The sequence below is a fragment of the Callospermophilus lateralis genome, chromosome 1, assembly GCF_048772815.1.
Source record: "Callospermophilus lateralis isolate mCalLat2 chromosome 1, mCalLat2.hap1, whole genome shotgun sequence".
NCBI classification, from domain to species: Eukaryota; Metazoa; Chordata; class Mammalia; order Rodentia; family Sciuridae; genus Callospermophilus; species Callospermophilus lateralis.
The window spans coordinates 76,569,504-76,587,403 of record NC_135305.1 but is presented as its reverse complement, the minus strand read 5'-3'; the positions used below and the strand labels follow the sequence as shown (position 1 = coordinate 76,587,403).

The 17,900-nt window shown below is 36.8% G+C and overlaps 1 protein-coding gene across 1 annotated transcript in view; it reads right to left on the bottom strand.

Moving 5' to 3' along the window:
• Hdac9 (histone deacetylase 9) overlaps window positions 1–17,900 on the bottom strand; it is a 658,195-nt gene that overhangs the window by 187,945 nt on the left and 452,350 nt on the right. Inside the window, exon 17 of the mRNA XM_076863228.2 lies at window positions 6,369–6,476. Coding sequence (XP_076719343.1) covers window positions 6,369–6,476 — 108 coding nt within the window. The remainder of the gene's footprint in view (window positions 1–6,368; window positions 6,477–17,900) is intronic.

Below are 17,900 nucleotides of genomic sequence, written 5' to 3'. Positions count from 1 at the left end.
CATCACAGCCCAAATTCACCATCATTTTTGAAGGATAGTTTTACTGGATGCAGAATTCTTTGGTTGATGGTCTTTTTCTTTTTTAGCACTTTGAGTATGTCACCACACTGCCCTCTGGCTTTCATGGCTTCTGATGAAATGTCAGTGTGATTCTTACAGAGGACTGGAGAATGAGCTGCTCCCCTCTTGTTGTTTTCAAGATTTCCGAATCACCTTTGGCTTTCAACAGTTTAATTACAATGTGTCTAGACGTGGATCCCTTTGAGTTTATCCTGCTTTGAGTTCACTGAGTTTCTTGGATATATAGACTAACTTTTTATAAATGAGATTTAGGAAGTTTCTTCAAAAAACAATGAAAACCATTGTGTCTTAATATTCTTTTGTCCCTTTTCTTTCTCTTCTTGGGACTCCTATTTTGCATATATTGGTACACTTGAACATGTTTCATGGGTCTTTAACTCTGTTAGTATTTCTTCATCCTCTTTCTGTTTTTGAGACTGAACTCTCTCATTTTGCCATCTTCAAGTTTGCTGAATTTCTTGCTGCTGGCTCACGTCTCATGAGTTCCTCAAGTAAATGTTTCATTTGTGTCCACTGTACTTATCAACATCATAATTCCTATTTAGTTCTTTTTTTCCAGTTTCTTTTTGTTAATATTGTATTTTAGAGACATATATTCTCACACCATCTTTTAAAAATGGCTTGAATTATTTCTTTGAAAATATTCAAAATCCCTGACCACCTTTGTCTAACAAGTCTGATACCCGAGCTACCTCAGGGACAGTTATTAGCTCTGTTTATAGTTGTGTATGGTCCTTACTTTCTTGTTTCTTTGCATAACTCATGCTTTCTTGTTGAAAATTGGACATCGTAAACAAATAGTATGGTTCTCATCTTTCCCCAGGGATTTTTAATTATTATTTGTTATTATTTTGCTTGGTGACTTTTCTGAACTAATTGTACCAAGTTTGTTTTCTATGTTTTATGTGGCAATGGAGTCTGTCATTTAATGACTGGACGGAGATTTCTTTAAATGCCCTGAACCAATAACAAATAGTCTTCCAGTCTTTGCAAAGGGTGTGTGTGTGTGTGTGTGTGTGTGTGTGTGTATTAGCTTATATATCCTTCAATATTTAATCAGTCCTTGGCCTCCACCTTGGCCTTCACTCTCTGTTCAAGCAGAACCTCCCTTTCAGCTTGAGGTAAGAGGTCAGGGCCTTCTCAAGTCTTTTACTTATCCTGAGTGTGCACATAGCTGTTTCATGCAAATGACAGTCCAGTCTAGATTCTTAGGTATCGGATGGAACTTTTCATAGTTCTTTTGTACTTCTCATTCTTAAGTTTTTCCACTGAAACTTTTGGTTGTCCACTATTTACCCCACTGTTATCCACCACCTCAGGCAAAGTTTATTAATTACATTTATTTTTTTCAACAAGTGCTTCTGCATGAACCCCACGATCAAATAAAGACAGTCTTGCAAGGAGCACCAGACAGGACAAATAATGACAATTCTTTAGAAATGAAACTTTGTAGATGTTCCAATCCCATTATATCCCCTTGGAGACTACCAAATTACTGGTTTTCACTGAGAATGCAGACTGTTATTTATTAAGTTTACTGTGGTACTGTAAAGGGAAAGATGGGAACAGGGTGACTTAAACTACCAGAAAGCTCACTGTTCATATTAACATTCAGTCAGTTTGTTTTCTGAAATGCACTTACTGAGTTGTTGTTGCCTTTCATTAATTTCCAGATTTTTGAAGAAAAAATCATCCTGACAACTTTTTCCAGTTTTGTCATTGCTTTTATGGAGGAGAGAATTATCAGAGGTTTAGGCTACCATTTATAAAGATGTCATTGTGGGAAAATTATTTTGGAATTCCACGTGGCATTACTTACTGAAATATGTTATATGGCTAGCCTATTAGCCAACTATTTTAGTTATACCAGAGTAAAAGAGCAGGCATGTTAGAGTGTTCATGGAGCACTGTTTAAAGACAAAAATGCTAGAAGCAATTAAAATGTCCAAGAAAAGACTGAATAAACAAATTCTGATTGACAAGGGGAATATTTTATATCAATGAAAACAAATGAATCATAAATGTATATCCATGAGGACAAACCCTCATAACAATTTTAAAGGGGAAAGTAATGCTGAAAAATAATACAAATATTCCATTTTTATAAAAACAGAAAACAAGTTCAAAAGTGGTAAAAAAAGAAAAGGAATATATTTTTTAAATACAATAGATTAATAGCTATCTGTGGTTCAGAAAGATAGGCATAAATACTGAGATAATATTAACAGTGTGAGCAAAATTCTATTTCTTAAGTTGGATGAAGATTTCATAGGTATTTATTATAATGTTTTGTGATTTAAGAAGTAACTTGTCTTTTTGTACCGATTGAACATTTTATAACACTAAAAAGAAAGGTTATAGACAATTTAAAATAGATTATTTTAATCTTACTTATTCTTATTATATTTGAGCTACCTGAACACAGAAATCCTGATGTAGTGGCTATAAGTAAACAGAGGATTATGAGATTTACAGACTTCTGATTTATCAACCTATATGCAGGATCTGAAGAGGTCACTTCATGTCTTCAGCAAGTATTCTGTTGTTGGCCTTTACTTGAAGGGAACATTGTAAGAATGTTACAAGTTACATATTCACTGCCCAACCCACAGCAGGTATCCAATGAGGAGCAGGTGTTATTAGCAACATGACATCACAATTTCCACTCAAACATTAAAGAAATCTATCCATCATTCAGATAGCTAGGTGTCTTGTGGTTTTTGTATGTTTTGGGGGAAAGCTGTTTTGTTTTGTTTGGCAAAATGTACAGAGAGCTAAAGCAATTTTAACTTCTTTTTACAGACTGTAACATCTTAAAATAGCACCAAATTGAAGTTTTACAATAAATCTTCATAAATATTGAACCAATTTTTATTTATAAGTTGAAAGAGTGTTCACCTTTTAGAGATTATTTCTGTTCCATATGTACTTTCTAAAATGTCATAAAACTCACAAAACAAGTATTTTAAGATAGCTATTTTTCCAATATATGAAAAATTCAGCATTTTCAGAATATTTGTGCTCCTGGATACCAGAATTTGAGAAACAGCTAAATGAGGCATCTGTAGATTTCAGGAATTATTCCGCCTGCATGCATATGCTTGTGTGTGTGTGTGTGTGTGTGTGTGTGTGTGTGTGTTTGTATTAATAAATTGTAAAAACCTGGAAACCTTGAAAGTTCCCATAATTTCTACTGAACTTCACTGAGAATTTCCATTCTGTGCCAAAAGTATGCTGATTTACTGCTCTAGTTTGCTGTATTATGTTATATTTAAGTGTCAACATGAAACCCACCTCATTGCTTATCTCATTCTTCTAATTCTTTAGTATTCCCAGGTGAAGAAAGAACAGAGTCTGTCAGACATGTGGAGGGTGGTCATGGTCAGTCCAGCATCAAGCAAAAGTTCTAAGTAATTGTATTTGTCATTTTCCTTTCTTTGTAAATAAAAATAAATAAATAAATAAATATTGAACCAATTTTTATTTATAAGTTGAAAGACTGTTCACCTTTTAGATATTATTTCTGCTCCGTATTTCTGTTTCTAATCTTCTAGGTTTGCACCCTGCATGAGTTCAGTGACCTTCCACTAGCTATCCTTCATCTCTCAAGATAGCACTCCACCCAAGCTCACCTTATTTGAAATATGGCTCTTAATTCTTTTCAATTTAAAAAAAAAATTAGAACAATCTCCAAAGAAGCACTATTATAATATGACAATGCCATTTCATTATAGTATTGATTTACAGGAAGAACGGGATAGAGCATATGAGAATTGGATATAGATGCAAAATATGAAAAACAAAATGCTTTTTTTTTAAACTTAGCAGAGGGTTACTTATCAGCTTCCTCAAATAAGCATCCCTATGTCCTTCTGAGATCTGAATGAAGTGATGAGTAATAGTGTACCTGGCCAACAGGTACTCCACCTGTGCACTGGCATCTGAGACAGGTAGACATTGACAGGCAGACTGGGTTGAATAGGGGTCCCCAAACATGGCCCTCTACATAAGTTATTTGGGTTCTTCACTGGCTCCAAATCATCTGTGATTTCTACCCTTCCCACAGTGGCCTACCCAAACTCTCCACAAAGTAGGTGTTTTGTCTTGGCCCATCAGGATAGGTACCAGTGCCTCTGGTATGATCCTGCTGTGTTAGATTTTTACTCTGATCTCGACAACCAGAAAGGTAATTCAACTCAAAAATCTTGGATTTCATCAAAACATGCTGGACTTCATTTTGGAATACTCACTATTTGATATGTCTCAGTGTGCATAACTGAGACTCTCTGATCACTTTTCATTCACAAATAGCTAGAGTTCATGCCACAGACAACTTTCAACATTATCAATTTCACTTGATGAATTTGCAGAACAGGAAACTGAAGCCAAAAGAAGTTACATGATTTGTCAAAAATGGCACAGTATTTAAGAGGTACTGTGGATCAAAATTTCTTGACTCTTAAACTGGTTCTTTCCTTTCTCTTTTAACCACATTTGCTGATTCCTTAACTAGAGAGAGATAAACCATTTCTACAAATCCTTCTTCTTAACATAAAGAGCCAGCATTGGTACAGCTGGTGATCAGCATGTCCATACTATATTTTGTTGATACTTAGTTTGTAAATGGCCATTTTAAATACTTACCTGCTAAAAAGGTGGAATTCAGTTTTTGTTCAGTTTTGTTTTTGGTATATAAATCTGTCCATTCCACACAATGAGGCTAATGATGATTTTGATTAATGTAAATATTATGTGGTATTCTACTTGAAAAGGTTTCTGAATTATTGCTTAAACTTCCATAAACTTAAAACAATTAAGTTTTAAGTTTTTTAAGTTTTAAGTTTTTCTAAAACAATTAGAATTTTGAATGCTAATATAATCATGTGGGATTGTGCCAGCTTAATATTAAACATTATAATTTCGTGTTCTGGTTATTGCCTGTCTTTTGAATTCTCCTGAAAATAAGGCCCTCAAATGTTCTTCTTTTAAAATGCCAACTTATTATAGTATATAACATTACTCACAGGAAGAATTATTCTTAAAGTGCTACTGGGAGATAGTCAAAACCTGACCATGGAGCTGATTCCCTTCCACTTTTTAACTTCTCATTACTAAAGGTAAAGCCTGAATACTAATTACCAGGTTAATGGCTCCAAAAACCCCCAAGATGAGCAGTTAGCGTCCTCACACTGATGATGTCGAATTTACAGAGGCAGCTCTTTTTTTTTTTTTAAATACAGCCCATCTCATCAAAATTTTATTTCTGCAGATTGTGACTTCTGGGACAGATGATGCATTGTAAAGTGTGCATTCCAGTCCTACATTTTAAAACCTAAGTAGAAGGAAGCATCAGGTGTAATTGAATAAAAATTCATTACACATAAAGAAAAATATCCTAATTAGATTTTTACCTTAGATTAACAAAACTCACAACGCATGTGTTGTTGGTCATAATATATTTCCCTTAAGCCCCACAATTGCTAAAAATACCGGATCAATCACCATCCAGATTGGGTTATGAAGTGTGTGAACTAGTGCATTATAAAGCTGTGTTAGCACCAACAAAGTTTATTGGGGTAACTGCATTCAAGGCACACATGGCATACCTTTAAATAGCACTGTTAAAATACCAAATAAAATGTCAACGTCTGTCAGGTCTCTGGCTTTTATAAATTGTTTAGACTGGGAAACGTTGGGGTTTAGACATTGTTCGTTTCATATGATGTAGAAAAGAAGAGACCATAAAAAGAAAAGAACAATAAAGCATAGCTCATTTTTGAAGTTCTTTCATGGAAAAACATACTCTGGATCATTACCCTCCTAATCAACAATTTCCTTCTTCCTCCCAATCCTTCCCGTCTGGTATTTACCTTTCTCCCCCCTCCTCTCTCTGGGTGGTATTCTGAGCTTATACATACTACTCAGTAATCATATTTTTAAAATTGTTTCAAAAAAGAATCCCAGGATGGCATGACAGATATGTATACACTAAGGGTATTTTTAACCTAGACCATGACTTTACTCACCATTTCTACGCTCTTAAAAACATACCAGTGTGCCCTGACCACAGAATATACTCCAGGAGAGGAAGGCCCTAAGAGCAGGATCAGCTGCTGTCTACCTACAGAGGAGTTTATTATCACACCTTAGTGGCCATCTCCCTGCCCTCCTCCCTCCACCTCCTTCCTTTTATTACCACACCACAGTCCCCACAATTCCCAAACAACAACATCTCAGTTTCAGCTCCTTTTCTGGATTTCCCACACTTAATGCAACCCAGACCTCACCTTCAGCTCTCCTGAGGCCACTCTGGAAGCCAGCTCGATGACACAGCCAACAGCCATGCGTGCAGCACCGGACGAGTGCAGCTCGTTCCAAATGGTGTCACTGTCCACCTGAGCAAACAGCCAGCAAGGAGTCCGTAGAAAGAGAGAAGAAAATGAAAGAGAAGGGAGAGATGAAGGAGGGAGGGGGCAGGAGGGCAACAGAGAGAAAGCAAATCCGTGAGGAAGGGCTGGCAGGGTAACTGCCTATGTACAATAACATTAGTCTTCCGTCTTGGCCAGCTGAGAAGGCCTTCTGGACATGGCTTTGCTTATACTTTTTCTCTACACTGACTTCTCCAATGGAAACACATTCCTGCCATGCCTCACTGCCATTCCCTGTTTAGATTTCTCATTACAAACAGCATTACATAGGCCGGATCTGGCTTAGTTACAGGCCTGGTAGAAACCAGGCCCCAGTAGTAGATAGAGTAAAAACTAAGAGCACTTAGTTATACATAAAAATCGGATTTGCAAGTGCTGGAGGGGGAAAAGTCAAATACCTTTCTGACTGCAGGTTTACAGGGAGCCAAAGACAATTTTTGGGCAGGTAGCAGTAGCAGTCCGTGAGTAGGAAGAAGCAACCGCAGCTCAGGTTCTGAATCAATGGAAGGAACGTGTGGTCCTCACCCTTAAAATCCTCACAGTAGTGCAAGGCGCAATGTGATTTTCAAAGGAGAAGCCTAAGATTTCTAACATTTAGTACAGTTGGCTGGATTCACTGCACACTGCTTTCATTAAAAGTAGATGGGTCAGTAAAATACATGGTTCATCCTATAGTAGAGAGCACCATTGTCAAAAAAGACTACCCCAGGGGCTGGGGTTGTGGCTCAGCTGTAGAGCGCTCGCCTCGCATGTGCAAGACCCTGGGTTCGGTCCTCAGCACCACATAAAGAAAAAATAAGTGAAATACAGGTTTAAAAAAAAAAGACTACCCCAATATTCTGGATTCCCCTTTATAAATTAGGAATCTTTCTCATGCATGTGATATGAAATTTTTTATATATGAAATTTTATATATATATATATAATGAAAAGTGCAAAGGTAGGGGTTTATAATTATTATATATTGCATATTTTATGTATAAGGTATTTCTAATGTAATAAATAGCAGTATCAGATGGAAGACAGTATCAATTTTAGGATGCATGTATCATGTGAAGCACTAGAAAATGAAATACGATGTTTGTGAAGTTAAGCCTCCCCAAATGAGGCAAAAAACAAAAATTTTATATCAAAAAATGAGAATTAGATTCAAGAGGCCTAATCACATGGAACAAATACAATAAATAAAAGTAACATATATTTACAAATTACTAAGCAGTTTTCTGAGTATGTTCACAGCTGTCTCTTTTCTCATGCAGTTCTTCTCATCTTAAATGTTGTTAAGAACAATGAATAAATAAATAGTGAACGAGAACCATAAGTAAATAAATAATGACATACAAAGAGCCTTAAATATATAAGTAAGTAGATAATTAAGATTCTCTAAAAAGTAGCCAAAAGAGAAGTCTTTGGAATCAATCTGTAAGAGACAAAATAGTGGCTTGATCATTACACCTAAATGACACAGAGAAGTTAATTAATATCTCTGTGCCCTGGTCCCCTTGCCTGTGAAAATGACAACTTTTAAAAAAAGTACCATGTGCATATGACTTCGGTCAGGATTAAAATGAGTAAGTGATAAGCAAAGGTTAGCTACTTCTGTTTTGTCTACTTTTGTCCCCATTTTGAAATGCTTGGCACTCAGTGGAGTTCTAGAAACCATCTACTGAGCATAACAGTCTGCACCATACTCTGCTGGTTCTAAACCCTCACGCAACCTGAGGCCCTGTCAGCACAAGCCCTTTACCACACCCCTGAAGAAACCTGGGCTTTCTAAAATCATTCGGCTTGTGTCATAGTCTTCACGGCTCACTCAAGAGTGAAGGAATCACTCAAGTGGACACTAGATGCTAACCATTTTCCTTCAAATCAAAAGTTTTACTGAACCAATGTAAGTACATACTTACTTTGGATTCATGTGGATAAATCTTGGAGGAAGATGGCTGTGTCAATTGAAAAAGTCAAAACCCAAATGTACATTATATGGATGGTTTTGCATATCATTACAGACCTACACTGCCACACAAATGCCTGGACTCACCAGATGTTAAATTACTTGGAAGACAAAACAAATCACTAAATTCCAAAAGACTTATTGGGTAACCCCAAGCCAAATATAATTCTAAACCCCTTTTCACTTTTGAATATAATATATTTATATTATGTTTATAATATAAATTTTATTTCTTCCTCTATTTCTAAAAACAGTAGAGAAGAATTTCTGTTAGGCTTTAAATATGGGATGTCCTCCAAAGGTAAAAATGAATAGATTGTGAGAGCTGTAACCTAGTAAGTCCATCCTAATTTGAAGGGACTGGTTGGGTAGTCAGGTGGGTGTAGCTGGAAGAGAAGGGTCACTGGGACTGTGTTTTGGAAGAATTCATTTTCCCTATAATCTCTTCCCCTTTTTCTCTGTGCTTCCCTGCCCCTTGAGGTGAGCAGAACTCTACCACCACACCCTTCCACCATGATTTCTATCTCACCATGGGACCAGAACAACAGAGTCAGCCCATCATGAACTAACCCTCTGCAACCATGAGCCAAAATACACGTTTTCTCCTCTAAGTAGTTCTCTCCAGGTATTTTGGCCACGGCAATAGAAACCTAACTAACACAATTTCCTTCCAAAAAATATTAATACTCTACTTTATTAGAAAAATGTTCCAGCAGCTAAGAACAATAGTAGCTACGAAAAATTTATGTGATATCCTGCCTGTCCATACTTGTCTTCCTGAAAGTATTCTTGTAGAGCTAACACTCCATGATTGTCATTAATTTTGGTGTATAAATCACTAGTCAAGAAAGTTTTTGTTTCAATTCAGCTAGCCTCCATACTACTACTATGAGAGAAGTTTTTATTTTTTTTAAATAAAGATATAGTTATTGTTCTCAAGAAGTGTTGGGCACATAGGAACTTAATGCATACTTGAGGTTTTGGTCTTTATCCAAAGTTTAGTAGGTTAATCTCTGACTGGATTCTCTTTGGGATCCTACAGAATTTATCATTCATTCATTTACTTATACATAAAGAATATTTATATAAATTCTGCTTCAACCTATGTTTTATATATATCTAGTTTAAAAATAAATGTCAGTAACTGTCAAGTTTGGTGGACATAATCTGATCAAAATGGGTCATTATATTGAATTTTGGGTTTATGAACAGGTTTGTCTTAGTTCAGGTTGCTATAATAAAATATCATCAACTAGGCAGCTTCTACAATAGCAATCTACTTCTCACAATTTTGGAGGCTGGACGTTCAATAGTAATGCTACCTGAGTTGGTTTCTTGGGAGGGTCTCTTCTTGGCTTGAAGATGGCTGCCTTTCTACTATGTCCTCACATGGCCTTGTGTTTGGGGTCTTCTTGCACTAGGATATTTATGACCTTACTTATCCTATTTCCTAAAATCCTATCAAATACAATAAAATTAAGGTTATGAGCTTCAACATATGAATTTAAAGGGGATATGATTAACTCTATAGCAAGGTCATACCCCCAAAGCTTCTTCGCAAGCATACTTTTCAAGTCATCATATTCCAAATGGTGCTGCAGGATCAAATTAACTACCAAAAACTATCCTTCATGCATTGCCATGTATTAGAAGAGCTCCAATGATGAAACAGAAGTTATAATTCTTGTGACTAAAAGAAGGACCCTTGTCTACTCCTGCTCTTCCCTTCACAATGGTAGAAAGTAAATATCTTTTCTATGTTCCTCTTATTAGTGAAAGAGTTTGCCAAAAACACTTTTCATACATCAGTGATAGCATCAAAAGAGTCACCCACATATGAGAGTTCTGATTGCAACTACTGCAGGATTTCTTTACAGTAGGAAAAACTCTGTGAAGGGATAATGGTTGAGTTTATCCACAGGTAGTAATTCTTTCCATGGAATAATATTTGGGGATTGGAAAGGAAAGGGAAAGGCCAAGGATTATTTCTAAGAGATGGCTACAAATAAGCAGGATCAAGGGGCTGAATTAGCAATCCCATGATGGTAGAAGTGAAGACTAGAAATCTTGAAGTAAGAAAATTGGCAGGCATTCTATCTTTTGGAAGTTGAAGGGCAGTGGTACAGATTTGGCTGTGAATATGAAAAATAACGTAAGATGTAGTCGGTGGGTGAGAATAATAAAAGAGGAAAAAATGGAGGTGGAATAGGGAATTGGCATGCTGACCAAGCTAGCTCGTTACTAAGATCTTTCTGAAATAATACTAAGATATGCAAGCCAAATTCTTAACAATAGAATGATTTCATTTTTGAAAAAAAAAAGTGTTTTATCATTTTTCTTTCCATGCACTTCATCTGTTCTCCAACATCTTCTTGGTGGGTGAATGAGTGTGTGTGTGTGTGTGTGTGTGTGTGTGTGTGTGTGTGTGTGAATTAAGGGACAACATCATATGAGCTGAAAAAGAAGATGAGGATTGACATAGAAGAAATGAAAAGGACTGGTTGTCCCAGATCACAGTCCTATGTTAATGACAGCAATGAGAAACTGCCTCCATAATGATAATTCAGGGAGTAGATTCTCTCTACCTGTGACCACCAGGTACTGGGCTTGCTGATTATGCTGCATATAGGATATGATGACAGAAAGGAAAATAATAAAAGCCATCCTTCCAGTCCTGAGAAACTAGAGAAATGCAGATCCAAAAGCAACAGAAGCAGAGAGTGATATGTGAGCAAAAGAGGCAAATGTTTCAGGAAGCTGACAAAATGGTGAGTCTTTGCTCTGATTCACATTAGGGACCTTTGGAGTCTTGTCTGCACTAAATTGGGAATAATCTAATAGACTCTCGAGCAGTGTGGAAAAAAGAATAGAAGTTCAGACTGAAGCATTACTAAGGTGTTCTTGGTTCTTGTGTCACACAAATGGAAGCCTCAAATTCCCACAATCCTCAAGGGGTATGCCCTGGGAGAGCCTATGGAATGGACTAACTATGGTTGGGGCCAGGCACAGCTCATGGGGGAGGCATAGGGGACCATTAGCACCAACATGAGTCAAGGGGAGGGTACTGGAGCCCAGGGGCCCTGACAAGTTTCAGTTTGTGGAAAAAGCTGAAATCAGGAGTTAATCCCCTGGCAAACTCAGCTTCAAAGAGAGAGAGCAAGGCGACATTGGGAGACTGACATGAAACCTGAGTATGCAAAGAATATCTAGAGGATCCAAGGATCCCATCAGGTCTCCATCCCTTCTTTAGGTATCTAACTGCCACCATTAGAGGAAAATCTGAGTGACTGAGCAACTACTTAAAGAGAGTCAGCCTGGCAATAAAAGTTGATCTATAACAGACAGAATTTTTAAACTGAAAGGAGGTTGTTTAAACTGGAAGGGACTGACATATTTTAACAGAAGAGAAGAGCAGTGTAGTTGGGAGGAGAAAGACAAGATGTATTCATCTTACCCCTGAGGAAGTGTGGATAAGGTTGTCTCATTTTCAAGGTCAGGAGTGTAGTCTGTTGGATAGCAGAGGAGAAATCTAGCCAGGATTCTAAACAGAAGTTCCCAAGAACATGCTGCTTACGTGGGCGAGCAGGGTATAATTGTATGTTAGAATTGATATGGCAATATCCCAATTATTGCCCCCTTGAAATTCCTCAGGCATCTTTACCAAGCTTGTGTTTATACGTCATTCAAAAATAAGGGAAAAGAAAGTATTTTCAATATTACATTGTCAGAAATATTTCTGACAATGTAATTAATGTTCAAAACATAAAGTAGTCTGCCCAGTAATCTGTCTACAGAAACCTTATTTTATTGCTGGAATGAAAAACTATTAATCTCAAAATAGTCCCCCTAAGTTCAACTCACTTTATCAATATGTAGGAGGGCCTGAATCTAACATGGGTCCAAATTTACAGTTCAGATGTGATAAGGGAGACAACCCACAAAAAGGCTTTTTGAGAGAGGAATCCAACAAAGTTAGTGAGATAGGGTGGAACTACACTTTTGTAAGAGTCGTATGAGCTTAATCTTCCAGGAAGATTTAGACATCAGTGGAAAAGGCACAATTCCAAAGGCAGCAGTCTGTCATTGAGGTCCCCTCAGCCCATGCCCTCAGTAACACAAGTCTACTTAGTAGGGTAGCAAGGTATGGGTGGAGAGAAATGTGGTTATAAGTAAAACTGATACTCAGCAGACCAATAAAACTGGCTTTGTGTTTTGTACAGTAGTTACATTGTCAGAAATGTTTGATAGTCATGTTAAGTTAAATAAGCCAATCCCCCAAAATCAAAGGCCAAATGTTTTCTCTGATATGCAGATAATGATCCATAATCAGAGGGAGTAGGAAAGAATGGAGGAACTTTGGATTCGGCAGAGGGGAGTGAGGGGCGGGGAGGGAATGTATGGGTGGGAAGGATGGTGGAATGAGATAAACATTATACATGTATGACTGCATGAACGGTGTGACTCTGCATCATGTGCAGTCAGAGAAATGAGAAGTTGTGCTCCATTTGTGTACAATGAGTTGAAATGCATTCTACTTCCCTATATAACTAATTAGAACAAACAAACAAAAAAAAAAAAACAGGGATTGAAAAAAATGTTTGATAGCAAGTAAACTGAAACAGGCAAATTACTTTTCTCTACAAATGAGAATAAAGTAGAAAGCTTTGGAACCTATTTTTAAAATACTATAAGTTTAAAGGAGGGAGAGAGGCAGATTCTCCACTTGTCTTAACTTTAGAGAATCCAGAGCAACTGGCATTGCCAAGATGCATGAATATTGATACCATACATCAACAGTGGACAGCAGGACTCATTGATATGAAAAGGGAAGGAAGGGAAAGAAGGAATAAAAGAAGGAAGGGAGGAAGAGAGAAACATATGGTATTATTCCTATTATTCATAACCCAAGGCTTCTAAAATACTTAGGGAGATACTCTATGGAGCAAAGGAGGAACTCTAATAGGAGAAAAGTAAAGGCCAATACATAGTTGTTAAATAACTATTTTAAGAAACTTTCCCTCTACATAACACCATTCACATCTGAAAGAAGAACATGTTGTAATCTCCCTCACGGATAGTGAAAGAGAGTAAGGGATAACGTGTAAACCTGTGTCAACCATTAGTGGTGGAGCACAGAGAGTAGAAATGGGACTTCACCCACTCAAATTCAGCAGAGAAAGTCATAAAACTAAGATGGATAGTATGTTTCACTGTACATCCCCTACTCTAAAGTTCTGTTCAATTTTCTACTGTTTAGAAATAACAAAGCCAATAACAGTAATGATAGTTATCTAACAGTCATGGAGAATTTATTATACTCTCAGCACTGTGCAACCCTCTTTACCTATATTAACTCATGCCATTTTTACCATTGCCATTGACAGAATTGTTCTCAATGAGCAGTTTCACATACACAATTCACAGAGAAGATTCAGCTTGTAATTAAAGAAACTGGAATGAGAATCTAGAAGAGTATGAGCTCTTAACCCATATTGATTTTCATGCCAGTAAAATCAAAATTTAAAAATTAAAATGAATAAAAAATTGACTACTTTAAAAATATTATTTTTTAGTTATAGGTGGACACAATACCTTTATTTTATTTTTATGTGGTGCTGAGGATTGTGCATCCAGTGCCTCATGCATGCTAGAGGAGAGCTCTTCCTCTAAGCCACAACCCTAGCCCCTAAAATGACTTATTAAAATCACATTATAATCATATTTGCAGACTCTATAGAGTTTCTTAATTATTTCCTAAGGCCTACATAAATGCCTTATCTTCAGAATTATTAAACTTCATCCTCTTACAATTGTTAAAGTAATTTAAAAATCAAATGTTTCAAGTTGTACCTGATATAATTATGCTTTTCCTGAGTGTTGTAATTTGTTTGCCATTATTCTACAGCAGTGGTTCTCAGTGAAGGTGGTTTCACCTCTCAGGGGTCATTTGGCAATTTCTGGATACATTTTTTGATGTTATGACTGAGCCGGAAGGTGTGCTACTGGTTTCTGGGCGAAAGCCAGGAATAATGCTAAAATATGACCTGCAACAAGACAACCCCCAGGACAAAGAATTGTCTGATTCAAAATGTCAGTAATGCCCAAGTTGAGGAATCTTGCCCTAGAAACACTGAGAAACATAAATAAGAGTGCTGCCTTCTCTATATTGGCTGCTGGAAATACCAAAGCCAAAAATGGTAAAATGGTAACTACATGTATTCTATGTATGATCTTCATTCCTGGATCACTGTATTTTCATCTTCAGATAATTACTACTCTTTATTTAAATTGTAAAAGCTATGCTTGTTTGTTTTGGTGTCCCTTATTTGTTATTTAAATTCTTTTACCATAGGAATTAAAGGAAAAACAGTTATGTGCCACACAATGGTGTCTTGGTCAATGACAGGATCTATGTCAGGGGTCCCATAGGATTATAATGGAGCAGAAAAATTCCTATCACTTAGTAATACTGTGATCATCATCATATCATAGCAAATATGTGACTAATGTGCTGTCAATCATGCAAAAGCACAGCACACAGAATGCTCTACAGTACCTAACACTTGATAATGAGAATAAATGATTATGTTGCTAATTTATGAACTTACTAAACTACACTTTTTTGTTATTTTTAGAGTCCTCACATTTATATTAAAATAAGTTTACTGTAAAAAAAAAAAAGTCAGTTGTGTTATGCAGGCAGGGACCTCATTTACCTTGTTTATCACATCTCTTCACTGCACCCCAAGGCCATCCTGAGTGATCTACCTATGCTATGTAGATTTGTGTAAATACACACTACTATGATGCTTGCACAGAGACAAAATCACATAACAAGGCAGATGCATATCCTCATTGTTAAGCCATGCATGGCTGTATAGAGCAAGATGGAAGAAGAAGCAAAAATGGAAATCCAAGAGGATGCCCAGAAGGTGTGGAGGAGGGGAGAGAGTGGGAACGTCATTACCCAAGTCTTCTAAAATACTTAGGTACTCTCTCTTGCGGAGCAAAGGAGGAACTCTAATAGGAGAAAAGTAAAGGCCAATACATAGTTGTTAAATATCTATTTTAAGAAACTTTCCCTCTACATAACACCATTCACATCTGAAAGCAGAACATGTTGCAATCTCCCTTACGGATAATGAAAGAAGGTAAGGGATAATGTGTAAACCTGTGTCAACCATTAATGGCGAAACACAGAGAGTAGAAGTGGAGAAAAGTACTTTCTATTTTTATTATTACTTTAAAAAAAATTGTTCTTTTCAGATAAACATGACAGTAGAGTATATTCTGACATATTTATACAAACATGGAGTAATTCTTATTCTATTTGGGATCCCAGTCTTATAGTGTGCATGATGTGGAGATTCATTGTGGTGTATTCATATATGCACATAGGAAGTTGTGTTAGATATTTCACTCTCTTTCCTATTCCTGTCTCTCCTTCCTCCCCTTCATTCCCTTTTGTCTAATCCAGTGAACTTCTATCCCCCCCCCCCCCGACTCTTTGTTATGTGTTAACATCCACATATCAGAGAAAATTTTCAACCTGTGGTTTTGGGAATTGGTTTATTTTATTTAGCATAATAGTCTCCAGATTCTTCCATTTACTGGCAAATGTCATAAAGTCACTTTTCTTTGTGGCCGAGTAATATTCCATTGTGCATATATACCACATTTTCTTTATCCATTCATCTGTTGAAGGGTACTTAGGTTGGTTCCATATCTTAGCTATTTTGAATTAGCTGCCATAAACATTGATGTGGCTGTGTCACTGTAGTGTGATGATTTTAAGTCTTACAGAAATCGTGCTTCTTGTCTTGCTTTTTATTTGGAATATGACCAAACATCATTTTTAGCAACACTGTCTTTCTCCCGAATTTATCTAAATAACTCTGTCAGCTGAAGAGTCAATGCTGCTATTAATCTAATCTTTTATTTATTTATTTTGGTATGAGGGATTTAACCCAGGGGCACTTAACGACTGAGCCACATCCCCAGCCTTTTTTATTTTTCATTTTGAGACAGGATCTTCCTAAGTTGCTTAGGGCTTCGCTAAGTTGTTTAGGCTGGCTTTGAACTTGCAATCCTCCTGCCTCAGCTTCCTGAGACGCTGGGATTAAGGGCATGCGCCACCATGCCTGACTTTGTTATCAACCTATTCTTAAGCATGGTTCTTCCCTCAGTTTCACAAATGTTAGTGACAGAGCCAGGAAAAACTTTTTGTGTTTTTTCCCATTTTTTGCTTCAGCCTCACCTTATATATATATATATATCCTTAACACATCAAAAGAAAGTCTGCAACTCATGTTAATGATTTATAAAAAGAAATAATTATATATCATCAGTGGCAAAATAAAAGATTAAAGGACATCATATAAATATGGGCATCTCTACAAAACAAACAAGAACAAGAACATAGACAACTTCCACCTACTAAAAGCAGGGTCCTTGAGTAACAGTTCCTGAAGACCTTGGTTTGGCCCTGCCCATTGGCAGACAGGGGCAGCACGGAGAGCCTGCTGCCTTTGTGCAGCCCTGATTCATTGTGTTGGATGAATATGTGAGCACCATTTTTGCATATACTCACCCTCCCAATTGCTCACTTCCTTTGAAACAGATTCTGAGCAGCTGGGAGATGGGTATAACATTTCAAAAACATCATTTTCACAGTTTGTTCATTCCACTGTGAATTAGGATTTTTAAAATGGTAAAAATCCAGGGCCAACTCAGGATTTTGCAAGAACACAGATATTTCCTGCATGCTCTATTATCCAGAGGCCTCTGTGCTTTTGGAAACCTTTAGGGCAAGCCCTTGGTGGCCTTCAGTGGTTCTTTGTTTTTTGTTTTTGTTTTTGTTTTAATTGTTTATTCTGAATTTGACCACATAAAAAAATGGACAAGAAAATAAAAGTGTGACTAGAAGTTTACAAAGTGATCGGAGTTTCCAGTAAGTTAATTGTCCATAAATGTGTCACTGGACAATATCCATTATGTTAATTTATATTTCAAAAAATAATAATAACAACTGCAACTTTCTTCCCTAAGATATTTCCTCAGATCTGGAGCTGAAATAATTTAAGTGTTAACAATTGTATGACAAATTTTCTTGGTGTTGAAGAGATGGGTTGACAAATTAGACATATTTGGACCAAGCAGAGTTCCTGGACAGGGACAAGGTATTAAAAAAGTTGGAGAGACTTGCATATAGAAGGGTGTAGATTAGGGCTAAAGGTGTTTGGATGACTCCCAAGGCCAGCCTGGTAACATACTGTGACATAATGTAAGGTAAATGGCAGAGGCATAGGGTGGGGATGGGGGTCCTCTGGTTGGAACTGTGATTGAATAGTATGTCTTTGCCCTGTCTAAAAGGGCAGGGTCTACACAGTTTCAATCACTTTTTGTCATAAGGAAATGATGGAATGAAATTTCATTAG